General features: G+C 46.7%; 1 protein-coding gene across 1 annotated transcript in view; it reads right to left on the reverse strand.

Moving 5' to 3' along the window:
* The window catches only part of ATP7B (ATPase copper transporting beta), a 78,238-nt gene extending 64,806 nt beyond the window's left edge, over nt 1-13,432 (reverse strand). The window contains exon 1 of the mRNA XM_030813435.1: nt 12,661-13,432. Within this exon, the coding sequence (XP_030669295.1) occupies nt 12,661-12,711 (51 nt within the window). The 5' untranslated portion in view covers nt 12,712-13,432. The remainder of the gene's footprint in view (nt 1-12,660) is intronic.
* Nucleotides 13,433-13,440: the final 8 nt, after the last annotated feature.

A 13,440-nucleotide genomic window follows, 5' to 3' on the forward strand; every position in this document is an offset into this window, starting at 1 on the left:
CTGGCTTCCCTGCTCCTCCCCTTCTTATCCTTCAAGTCCTGCCTCTGTGTGGAATCTTGCTAGCGGCTCTCTGCCTTATCTGAATTCCAGCATCACTAATGTCAACATCAGGGTGCCAGCAGGTGGTCAGCCTGTAACACTGCTGGAGGACAAGTCTTCTCTGTCCACCGAGGCTGCAGTCAGCTCAGTCCACACTTGTTACTGATGCCTATGGGCATGTGCTCACTTTGGGAAACGTGGTCAGATCCTGGAACACAAGGATCTCATATCTTAGCTGCCCACAGACCTAACATGGTGATGAACAATATCAGACATTAAATAAGTATATTTAAGCAGTTAAATATTTACATATTTACATTTGAATAAGTATATTTAACCATATTTAAATAAACGAGTTGAATTATATACGGCTCAGAATGTGCTTTCTACCTAGAATTTCATGGTACTTTTTGTCTCCCTTACCACAATGCAAGGGCAAACTCTATCAGTCCTTCACATATTCCTTCTAGGTCTTCGAGGGTTTCCTTGCCCTAGATTATTCTGTCTTCCATATGTACAAATTTCACGAGCCATTTTCCAGAAGAAAATTCATCTTCTTTACCTCCTATTCGCCTTCCCAGTCTGTGGATCTTTCCTTTATAAAAATAAATATCTCTTTGGTGTCCTAAACAATCTTGTTGCAACCTGAGAAGCCTGGGCCCAAAGGCAGATGGGCAGCTCATGTTTCCATGAACCTCTAGGACAAAGGGCTCTTTGGAGGAGGGACATCTGGTTAAAATATTTCGGCACTCACAAACATTACCTGCTCAGTCCAGCTAGAGGCTCACACTGGGCAGGGCTTCCCAGACGAAATCCCTAGGCCAGCCCTCCCAAGATGGGGAGAGGAGTCCCGGATCCTGTGACAGGACAGGAGGGCAGAGCCTGACATTAAAGCTGCATATGCTGGGTTCCCAAGAAGAGAACATGAGCACTGCAAACAGCACAGCCACCAACAGTCAGAGCTCCAGCAGCCCAGCCTTCAGAACAGAGGGGAGTGTTAACCAATGCAGATTATTCACAGCCTGAGAGCCAAGTATTTAAGTGTATGCACAACAGAAGACCAGGAGAGAAGCACAAGGCACATACTGCCCTTGGAAGTTTACTGGCAAGTTAGGAGAGAAGAACAGTAGTAAAGAGCAGTATTCAAGTCTGAATTCCTCAAACACTAGGTGCTGGGAGCGGGGGAGGGAAGGACTGGTGGGCTTTAACAGAGGCTTGGCTTCTCCTCCCCATACCGCTGCTGATCTCCAAGACTGAAACAACTAGCTCAGCAGGACTTTCATATCAGCTTATTAACAGGAGACAGGCACAAACAAACACATACCTAAGTAAGCTCACTGAAGGAGTGCTCTTAAATAAACTGCACTTGGCTGAACAGTCTGGAGTGAAAAATGATTACGACAGTTCTAAATTATGAAGAGATGGGATGGCCAAAAAGAGAAACAATGGGATTATCGAAAAGTAAAAGCCAATGTTTCCATTTCACAGCTCATTCCATGCACCTTCGACTTCACTGGCTGCCCTCATCATCTGGCACCTACCTGCAAAACTCCAACACTGCTTTATTCTCAGTTCCACTTGGCTTCACGCCTGTCCTCTAGCAGCTCAACAAGAATGAGACAGAACACACATCCAGCTGGCTGGCCGCACTCTGATTCAGCACCACTAACTGCGGGAGGACCTGTGCTGCCACCTGGCAGTCCAACTACCCCCTAGTCCACTTACCCTTCACTCTCTGAGACAGTGGTCCTATCCCCTCTCCGGCTCCTCAGGTCCCCAGTGCCCACCCCCATCCTTACTCTCAGCCAGTGACACTCGCATTGCCCAAGGTGACCAGTCCTTGTCTCCAAGCTCAGCCTCCAAGTTGCCCCACCCTCCTGATTTTCCTCCTATCCTACCCACCAACAGCTCCTACTCAGAGTCTTTCGCCAGAGCCTCCAAGTCCCCAAACCTCCAAGTGCTGCAGTGGCCCTCAGCTCAGCCCTTGGACCTCTTTTCCATCTCTACTCATTCCTTGTGCACTCATCCAGGCCAGGAGAAGTATACCTTTCTTAGCTCACTCAGGCTGCTATCACAAAATACCTTAGACTGGGTAATTTATAAACAACAAAAATTTATTGCTCACAGTTCAGGAGCCTGGGAAGTCCCAGATCAAGGAGCCAGCAGATTCAGTGTCCAGTGAAGGCTGTTCTTTGCTTCATAGATGGTGCCTTGCTGCTGCATCCTCAAATGGCAGAAGAGCAAAGTGCCTCCCTCAAGCCTCTTTTGTAAGGGCACTAATCCCATTCGAGAAGGCAGAGCCCTCATGGCCAAATCACCTCCTAAAGTCCTCACCTCCTAATACCACCACCTTGGGGGTTAGGTTCCAACATATGAATTTGGCAGGGACATTAACATTCAGACTATATCACCACCTATAGCCTACAATTCCCAACTCTACATTTACAGACCCAAATGCCTCATCACCATCTCCTCGGTGTTTCATATGCATCGCAAACTTAACTTGTCTACAACAGAGCTCTCAATATTCTGCCCTTCCCCTGCTGCTCCCACAGTCTTCCCCACCTTAGTAAATACAAGTCCTTCCTTACACTTGCCCAGGAAAAAATCCTGGATTCCTCTTTGATAAGAATAATCTCATTCAGGCACAGGAGGACCGCTTGAGCCCAGATGTTTCAGACCAGCTTGGGCAACATAGTGAGATACCATCTCTTCAAAAAATAAAAAATTAGCCGGGCATGGTGGTGCACACTTGTAGTCCCAGCTACTCAGAAGGCTGAGGTGGGAGGATCACTTGAGCCCAGGAGGTGGAGGTTGCAGCGATCTGTGATTGGACCACTGCACTCTACCCTGGGTGACAGTGTGAGATTCTGTCTCAAAAATAATAATTAAAATGAATTTAAAATTAAGAAGTAAAAAAGAATCATCTTCTTCTTTCAAACCCACATGTAAATGTTTAGCAAATCCTGTTAGTTCCACCATCAAAATGCATCCAGTATCCAATGACTTCAACACATCCACAACAACCCTGGTCCAAGCCACCAGCTCATCTCACCTGCACTATTGCTTAGAATCTCCTAAGTGACCTCCTGGCTTCTGCTCTTAGCCCCTAAAGTCTATTCTCAACACAAAAGTCAGAATGCCTTTAAGGGGAAGTCACAAGATGTCATTCCTCTAAAATGCCTCCAGGGGGTTCCCATGTGCTTAATAAAACCTAAAATCCTTACAATGATGACCTGTTAGACTATACAGTTGCAGCCCTCCCATTACTTTCCAACTTATCCTCACACGCCTGGCCCCTTACTCATTCTGAAACAATCATTCTGATCTTGCTGTTCCTTAGGTAAGAAGAGCCTCCAGAACTTTCTACTAGCTTAGAAATACCTCCCTCCAACATCTCATATCCAAAGGGCTCACTTCCTCACCTCCATGAGATCTTTGCTCAAACGTCAACTTCTCAGTGATTTCCCCCAAATGACCCTATCTAAATTTTGTACACTCCCAATTCCCTATCATCCTTCCCTGTCTTATTTTTCTCAAGAATTCTCAATCACCACCAAATGCAATAATACATCTTTTACTTACTCTTTTTAACAACTATCTCCCCAGTTAGGATATAAGTTTCACAAGTGCAGGAATCCTTCACATTTTTTTTTTTTAAGGACAGGGTTTCACTCTGTCACCCAAGCTGGAGTGCAGTGGCATGATCTTGGCTCACTGCAGCCTCCGCCTCCCTGGCTCAAGTGATCCTCCCACCTCAGCCTCCCAAGTACCTGGGGTTACAGGTGTGTGCCACCATGCCCAGCTTGCTTATTTATTTATTTATTTAGTAGAGACAGGGGTTTCACTATGTTATCCAGGCTGGCCTCGAACTCCTGAGCTCAAGCAATCCGCCTACTTTGGCCTCCCAAAGTGCTGGGATTACAGGTCTGAACCACCACACACAGCCTCTTCACATCTATTTTGTTCAGTCACTGCTTTATTCCAAGGTCTAAAACAGTGCTTGACACTTAAAGAATTTCTCAATAAATATTTGTTGAATGAATGACAAAGAATGCCAAGCAAAAACAACTTACAAATGTGCTTGCTGTAAAAAGACTGCTAAACTTTCAAACAATACTCAACATTCAGGGTCAGGCGTGGGGACTAACGCCTGTAATCCTAGCACTTTGAGAGGCTGAAATGGGAGGATCACTTGAGCCCAGGAGTTTAAGACCAGCTTGCGCAACATGGTGAAACTGTGTCTCTACAAAAAAAAAATTTTTTTTAATTATCTGGGCATGGTGGCACATGCCTGCAGTCCCAACTACTCGAGAAGTTGAGGTGATAGGATCACCTGAGCCTGAGGAGATCCAGGCTGCAGTGAGCCTGCCACTGCATTCCAACCTGGGCAACAGAGAACCTGTGAAACAAGAGGGGCAGGGAGGGGAGTGGAGGGGAGTGGAGAGGAGGGGAGGGAAGGGGAGGAGAGGAGAGGGAAGGGGGGAGGGGAGGGGGAAGGGACAGGAGGGGAGGGTCGGAGAGCAGAAGGGAGGGGAGGGGAGGGGAGGGGGAACAAAGGAAGAGAGGGAGGGAGGGAGGGAGGGAGGGAGCGAGCTTCATGCAAAAGCTGGCTCCCTCCTCCCTCACTTACTCATTCATTTATCCCTTCAAGCCAGGGATCTAAGCTCAAATACAGGCATCTCTCAGAGATACCACGGGTTTGGTTCTAGATCATCGCAATAAAGCAAATATCCTAATAACGTGAGGGACACAAAGGTTTTGGTTTCCTTGTGCATATAAAAGTTATGTTTACACTATAGTCTATTAAGTGTGCAATAGCATTACGCCTAAAAAAATACATATACCTTAATTTTAAAATATGTTATGGCAAAAAAATGCTAACAATCATCTGAGCTGTCAGTTAAGTCATGGTCTTTCTGCTAGTGGAAGGCCTTGCTTCAACGCTGAGGACCTTGCTCTGGACTAGGCTTTGACTTAAGAGAATGTTGTGTCTGGTTTGATCTTACGTTCAAATCACTAAAACTTTCTCCATATCAGCAGTAAGGCTGTTTTGCTTTCTTATCATTTATGTGTTCACTAGAGTAGTACTTACTTTCCTTCAAGGACTTTACCTTTGCATTAACAACTTTGCTAACTGTTTGGCACCAGAGGCCTAGGTTTCAGCCTATCTCAGCTTTTGACAAGCCTTCCTCACTAAGCTTAATCATTTCTAGCTTTTGATTTAAAAGGAGTGGACTCTTTCACTTGAACACTTAGAATCCATTGTAGGGTTATTAATTGGCCTAATTTTAATATTGTTGTGTCTTAGGAAATAGGGAGACCTGAGAGAGAGGGAGAGACAGAAACAGGAGCTGCTGGAGTCAGTGGAGCAGTCCGAATGTACACATTTATAGATTAACTTTGCCATCTTACACAGGCCCCAAGATAATTATAACAGTAGCATCAAAGAGCAGTGATCACAGATCACCATAACAGATATAATAATAATGAAAAATCTGAAATATTGTGAGAATTACCAAAATGTGGCATGAAGTGAGTATATGCTGTTACACAAATGGCATCAGTAGACTTGCTCAGTGCAGGGTTGCCACAAACCTTCAACTGGTTAAAAAAAAAAAAAAATACAGCATCTGCAAAAGGGCAATAAAGCAAAGGTTTGCCTGTACTGTCACAAGTAGGCAGTGACTTAAATGAGCAGAACAGGCCATGTGGGGCTTGCGGCCACAGGAGGAGCTCATGCCCCACCTGGAGGAGGCAGCTGTTCCTCAGCTCCAGCCAAGTGTTGTCAAAAGGTCTGGTGTCACCAGAGCTTCCAAGAGAAGGTGGATAGCTGGAGTTTTACACAGTAAAATCTTCCCATTTTAAGATGTTAAAAACTGGCCAAAGTTCTAGCCAAAGGAATATAAGGCAAAGTTGTTTGTCAGGGCTCCTAAGCAGGCTCCTTAAAAGACAGCAGGACTGGCCGGGCGCGGTGGCTCACGCCTGTAATCCCAGCACTTTGGGAGGCCAAGGGGGGCGGATTACCTGAGGTCAGGAGTTCAAGACCAGCCTGGCCAACATGGTGAAACCCCGTCTCTACTAAAAAAAATACAAAAATTAGCCGGGCATGGTGGCACATGCCTGTAAACCCAGCTACTCGGGAGGCTGAGGCAGGAGAGTTGCTTGAGCCCAGCAGAGGGAGGTTGCAGTGAGCCAAAATCGTGCCACTGCACTCCAGCCTGGCTGACAGAGCAAGACTCTGTCTCAAAAAAAAAAGAGAGAGAGAGAGAGAGAGAGAGAGCGGGATTATCCTTGCCTTTCCCTTATTTCAGCTATGTGCAACTTGAAATACACGGCTGCAGCACCAAAAGCTGTCTTAGGCCATGAGGTATCAGGAAGATAGAGTTGCATCCTAACTTGTGTTAAAAAATCATTAATCAGGAAGCAATTAGGCTGAGATGACTCCAACACTTCAGGTTCCTATGTAAGCAAACCAAACCCAACTCAATATAAACAGTAAAACAAAGCTTAAGCTTAACCAATCAGAATCCATTAACTATCTCTAACTAGAGACTTCATCAATCAGGAACCACCAACTAAACTCTAACTAGGGTCTTTTTTATTCCTTATTTTTATTTTTTTTCTCCAATCTCATGAGAGCTTATAACCAGGCCTTTCTACTTTAACCAATCAATTATTCTCTTTGTTTTGCTTCCCTGAACACTTTATAAAAGTCTTTCCCTCATTCCCCCTAAATGGAGCCCTGAACTGTGTAGTCTGGCACTGCCCAATTCATGACTCTGATGGTACTGCCCTAGTGGGGGCATTCTGTGGTGGCTCTTCCCCATAGACGTTTTCTGCCTGGGCCCCGGGTTCTCCAAGACATCCTCGGAAATCTAGATGAAAGTAGCCACACTCCACAGCTCTTAAACTCTGCTCAGCTGCAGTTAGCACCACATGGACACCAAGGTTTATAGCCTGCACCTTCCAGAGCAGCAGCCCAAGCCACACCTGAGCCACAGCTGGAGTGGCCAAGAAGCACTGCAGAATGCAGGAAGCAGAGGCTCGAGGTGGCCCTGGGCAACTAGACCCATAGCCCTACTGGCGGGGTAAGGTCCTCTCCCTCCTGCCCTCATGGTCCAGGCACTCTGGGCCTGTGACAGGAGGAGCAGTCCCAAAGACCTCCCAAATCCCTTTAAGGTCATTCTTCCCAGCAGCCTTTTTATTCTTTATGATCTAGCCAGGCTGAAAATTTTCCAAATCTTTCGAAGTTCTGCTTCCCTTTTGATTATAATTTCTGTCTTTAATTTGTTTTCTTCTTGCATTTTCTTATAAGCAATCAAGAGAAGCCATGCAGCACCCTGCACACTCTGCTTAGAGATTTCTTCCACCAAATATCCTAGTTCATCACTCTTCATCTAGTTTATCATCTATCCTCCACAAAGCATTAGGGCACAGACACAACTGATCCACGTTCTCTGCCATTTTATAAATAAAAACAGAACGGGCTTTTCTCTAGTTCCCAATAAAATATTGCTCATTTCTGTCTAAGACCTCATCAAAGTGACCTTTGCTGTCCAAACCTCCACCAACATTCTGATCATGACCACTTAAGTAATCTCTAAGAAGATTCAGGTTCTGTCTACAGCTCTGTTCTTCTGAGCCCTCACCAAAATAATCCTTAATGCTTAGTTCATAACTATCTAGGCTTTTTCCAGCATGTACCTCCAAACTCATCCAGCCTCTACCCTTTACCCAGTTCCAAAGCCAACTCCCCATTTTCAGGGATCTATTATACCACACTCCACTTCTTGGTACCAATTTCTATCTTAGTCCCTTTGTGCCTCTGTTGGGAACAGGCCCCCCAAAATCTGGCCATAAACTGGCCCCAAAACTGACCATAAACAAAATCTCTGCAGCACTGTGACATGTTCATGATGGCCGTAACACCCACGCTGGAAGGTTGTGGGTTTACTGGAATGAAGGCAAGGAACACCTGGCCAGCCCAGGGCAGAAAACTGCTTAAAGGTGTTCTTAAACCACAAATAGCATGAGCGATCTGTGCCTTAAGAGCATGTTCCTGCATCAGATAACTAGCCAGACCCACCCCTTTATTTTGGCCCATCCCTTCGTTTCCCATAAGGGATACTTTTAGTTAATGAATATCTATAGAAACAATGCTAATGACTGGCTTGCTGTTAATAAATTCGTGGGTAAATCTCTGTTCGGGGCTTTCAGCTCTGAACATGGATACTTCCTTGATATCTATGCTATGGCATCAGTGAGCAGTGTTCATGTTACTGGGCCATCTCCATCCCTCCCATTGACAAGAAAATGTGTGTCAGGTAGAGAAGCACTTAAAATCCATCTCTGTCACTTGCTTAGTTTATTACCCTGCTCCGTAGGTACCAACTGCACTCTGTTGCTGCTAAAACGACCACTGGCCTCTAATACTCAGGACAGTTGAGTTTGAACAGCCTAGTTTCTCTACCAAGAAGACAATTCCATAGAGAATAAGGGTAGAAGACCCAACTTACAATTCTTTTTCAGGCTTTTCAGCCACCTTTGGTCTGGATGGGGACAATCATTTCCAACAGTCTCTAGCTGGTCTCCCGCAGCTCCCTGCTCAGTTCACCCTCTGCCTTACAGGAGTGACTTAACGCTGTTTTCCTGGAGGGTAAAGTCCAAACTCCTAGCCTGATAAACAGGGTCTTCCACAGACCTTCCAGCCTTCCACTCTTCCATTCTTGCCACACCCCTCACAGTCCCCTAAATGCCTCTTTTCATTTCCAGTCCTCTGGACCTTTACACATGCTGGTCTCTGCCTTCAATGCCCTTCCCTCCATGCTCCTGTGTGCCCAGTCAATGCCTGCTCTTCCTGAAAGACCCACTGGAGCACCACCTCCCAATGAAGGAATTTTTGTGCCCCTTCTGTGGGTGCTGTACCGTGTAGACAGCTCTGTCCCAGCATGCATCCAGCACGGCGGCTGACCTCTCTTCATCTGTGCATCCCCCTGCTTGGCCCAGTACCAGGCAAACAGAAAGTGCTCCATAATGTTTGTGGACTGAAGGCTAAATGACCAGGTCACTGCTGCCCCACAGAGAGGCCTCTGAAGAGAAAACAATGTGGAGAAATCATGTCGAGAATCCATTCATTCAAGAACAACTGTGGTGCACCTATATGTGCTATGGGAAATAGTTTTTTAAAGGGTACAAACCCGGTTCCCATTTCAAGAAGCACAGAGTTGCAAATAAAAGCTATATTCATTAAATAATCATACCAGGTGGTATGACCAAGTGTCAGGTAAGTTTTGACAATAAAAAATCACTGAGAAAGTCAGGCAGGCCTGGCTAGGACTCAATCCTAGATCTGCCTCTTATTAGCAAGGTACATTGGGCAGGTTACTTAACTTGTGCCTGGCTCAGTTTCCCCATCTGTAAAGCAATGATGAACTCTGACCTCCTATTTTATCACTCCCACTCCTTCCCTCTGCCCCAGCCACTCTGGCTTTCTTATTGTTCCCCAAACTCTAACATCATGTCTTCTGTACTGTTTCCACTCACGACACTTCTGACACCAAATGTGTGGGGTTTTTCTTCACACCAACCAATGCTCACTCTCCAGACACTAATTGAGTGCCCTACGATTCAATTCAATTCCGACACCAACCATCTGGAGTTAGCACAGACCCCACAGGTAAGGGCTCAGGCCCACAAGACCACAAGAGTGCCCACACTTCACATGCCAGTCACCGGGTCTGGGCCATCTATACTCCTGACCGACTGTGAAGTCAGGAGGTTCCTACAACCACCTCCTCAGGTTGGGTAATTTGCCAGAGCAGCTTGCAGAACTTAGGAAAGCACTTTATTTACTATCACCAGTTTATTATAAAAAATACAGCTAAGAAACCACCACATGGAAAAGATAGGACAACATATGGGAATGGAGGTTTCCAGGAGTTTCCATGTCCTTTCCAGGCACCATCTTCCCAGCACCTTGATGTGTTCACCAACAGGAAGCTCTCCAAAACGCATCATTCAGGGTTTTTAAGAAAGCTCTATTTGTGATCCACTGCGTTGGTTAAAAAAAAGGCCGGGCCCAGTGGCTCACGCCTGTAATTCCAACACTTTGGGAGGCCGAGGTGGGCGGATCACGAGGTCAAGAGATAGAGACCATCCCCACCCCGGCCAACATGGTGAAACCCCGTCTCTACTAAAAATACAAAAATTAGCTGGGTGTGGTGGCATGAGCCTGTAATCCCAGCTACTCAAGAGGCTGAGACAGGAGAATCACTTGAGTCCAAGAGGCATAGGTTGCAGTGAGCCGAGATCCCGCCACTGCACTCCAGCCTGGTGACAGAGTGAGACTACATCTCAAAACAAATAAATAAATAAAAATTTAAAGAAAGCTCTATTCTGCAGGCATCACTGATTAGATCATTGTCCATTGGTGACTGGCAATCAGCCTCCATCCTGAAGCTATCTAGGGGCCTATCAAGAGCCCTCTCATTAACAGAAACTCAGATAGGGGTGAAAGAGATTTGTTATGAATAACAAGATGCTCTTATCACCATCCCTCAGGAAATTACAACGGTTTGAGCTTTATGTCAGGAACTTGGGACAAGACCAAGTATAGATTTCTTCTTATCACATGACTGCCTTAGGACTCTCACACTTTATGGTTTCTCAACCTAGGATACTTCTCTGAAATCTGAATCATTCAGGTCTCTACTCAAATCCTACCTTCCCAGAGAAATCATTCCCTGACCACCTACTTAAAACAGCATCTCCCTCTCCACCCATGTCATTCCCTATCTTATTCCCTTACTCTGCTTTCTTTTCTTTTCTTTTTTTTGAGACAGGATCTTGGATCACTCAGGCTGAAGTGCAGTGGTGGGATCACAGCTCACTGCAGCCTCAAACTCCTGGGCTCAAGCCATCCTCCTGCCTCAGCCTCCTGAGTAGCTGGTTCGACAGGCACACACCACTATGCCCAGCTAATTTTTTTTTGGTATAAACGATAGGTAGGCCCTCTGAACGGCCATCTCAAAATATTTCCACTAAGTCTGTTTTGAGTTGAAATGTTTTGGTTTCCTTCAATAGCTTTATTTCAGGTACTAGTAAGTATTGTGAAGAAAATAAAGCAGTTTGGGTCCAGGAGTTCAAGACCAGCCTGGGCAGCATATCAAGACATCGTTCATACCAAAATAAATGTTGGTAACAAGATATAATACCTACATCAAAGGGTTTGTGTGAGGATTAAACGCGAGAGTGCACATAGAGGGATATGAGTGCCTAACACAATGCCCAGCACACAGTAAGCTCAATAACGTTGGTCAATGCTTTTATCAGAGGATTCCAGAAGACAGGTCAACGTGGGCAGGAGCAGTTACAGAACGTTTCAAGGAGGTGGCAGGTCTTCAGCTTGATTTGGAAGGATAAGGAGTTTTTTCTCTAGGTGGGGACATTGTAGGAAGTTGAAATCTCCTCTGTAAAAGACACCCCTCCCAACATTTCTTCATACTCCTATCAAATGCATAGTCCTCATACCGTACAAACCACCTACTAACCAGCCTCTCTCTGTCCACTAATCCATTAGTTTTCATTTCTGTATCACCGGAGCCTAGATGAATTCACTACTAAAGGGCACCCAGCAACGTCAGTGAATTAGTTTCAGAAATCTGTGGAAAAGAAACAGCCTACTGTTCTGTCCAGCAATCCAGACATAAGTATCTATCCTAAAGAAATAGTGTCAGCATTAAAAATCGTACAAAGATGTTCACTCGCAAGACAGAGAGAAAAAAAAGTAGCAAACAGAACGTCCACCACTAGGAAACCATGAATAAACTATGATGCGTCCAAACTGTGCAGAGGTTGCACTGAATTAGACAGTGAAACAATCTCTAAGATACATCGTTAAACTGAAAAAAGAGAATACACATACAGTGATCTCATTTAGGTAAAACAAAAATTTTAACACCTCACACAAACGAAACCTAAAGATTTCTCTGAATGTGTGCATATTACATATAGATACATGTCTTGTTAACCACTATATCAACTCTTCAACACTGTGTGCCTGAAACATTGTAAGTTCTCAATAAGTATTTGCCGAATGAAGACATATGTACGTGAATAGAAAAAGACTGAAAAATAGATCTGCTTTTCGTGCAAAATATTTCTGTGCTGTTTGCATTTTTAAAAGACTGTCTTAATGTATTACTTGTGCAATTAAAATGAATTTAAAACAGTTATAAAAGTTCCAGGGCCTCGATATACCATATCTGGTCCAAGCACCAGGCTCTGAGTAACTTCTCCAGGTAACTAACTTCATCGTTTTGAGCCATTAGGGCTCTCGCACAGCAACTCGACGCTCACTTTACCTCTCCAGCATCAGACCCCTTAAAAGCATAATGATAAATTTTGAGGTGCTGGGTTTTCCATTGTTCCCAAACATCAGTTGACGGCACACTTTTCCTAAAGGGTCCTTTTCTCCCACGCCAAGACGTCCATGGAGCTGGGGGTCTGGCTCGGCCTTTCTTGCGCACCCTCTGGGGGCGAGTAAGCGCCGAACGTGGGGAGGAAAGCCCTCCTGGTGGGAGTGAGCACGCTGCGCGGGCACGGGGGAACAAAACTCACTTTCCGACTGGCCCCTTCTCTGGCTGTGATCTGTCTTTCCTGCTCAGGCATCGTCCCGCGCGGACACCGAATTCTTCTCGGATCCGGCTCAGAGCCAAAGGTCACCTGGTCGGCGGAGGACAGCGTGGTGTTAAAGTCCGGGGAGAGGAGGCGCAGAGCGTAAAGGCATTGGCGCGGCTCGGCTCTAAAGCAAAGAGGGGTCCAGGAACCGCCCCTTCATTTGAGACCCGGGAAGCCGCAGCCCTCGCTACATGGATGATTCAAAGGTGCGCGCCGCCGTCCTCCCGACGTGGGGGCGCGGGGATGAAAGCGCGAGGGGAGAGTGGGCCTTGGACCCTCGCCCACTCCCCAGGTGGCTGGGGGTGCCCGCCCTGGAACTGCCGGCCCCGCCGGTGCCACAGTGTCCTCTGCCGTGCCGGCGCCGCCGGACGGAGGCCCGTCCTCCTCCGCGGTCTCGGCCACCTAGCGCTGGTGCGCTCCGACACTGTGCTGGGATCTCACGCGTTTGCGGGAGCGGGAGGGCAGGTGAGCGGCGCAGAGCCGGGCCGCAGACTCAAGCTCCCAGGGTTCACCCACCGCCTGCGGGGAAGGTGCCCGGTGGCGCCGCGTCGGGTCCACTCTGCGCTGCCCCCTCCTCGGACTCTGCGCCTGGCTGCCGGGCGCCGCGGGTCCCAAAGGAAGCAACCGCGGCGAGAGTGAACTCCGCAGCTGCAAAATCGATGCGCGCTGCGCAAAGGCCAGCCAACGGCCTCCAACGGGCGGCGGGCTTTGGGCCGGGGC

The sequence above is a fragment of the Nomascus leucogenys genome, chromosome 5 (assembly GCF_006542625.1).
Source record: "Nomascus leucogenys isolate Asia chromosome 5, Asia_NLE_v1, whole genome shotgun sequence".
Taxonomy (NCBI): domain Eukaryota; kingdom Metazoa; phylum Chordata; class Mammalia; order Primates; family Hylobatidae; genus Nomascus; species Nomascus leucogenys.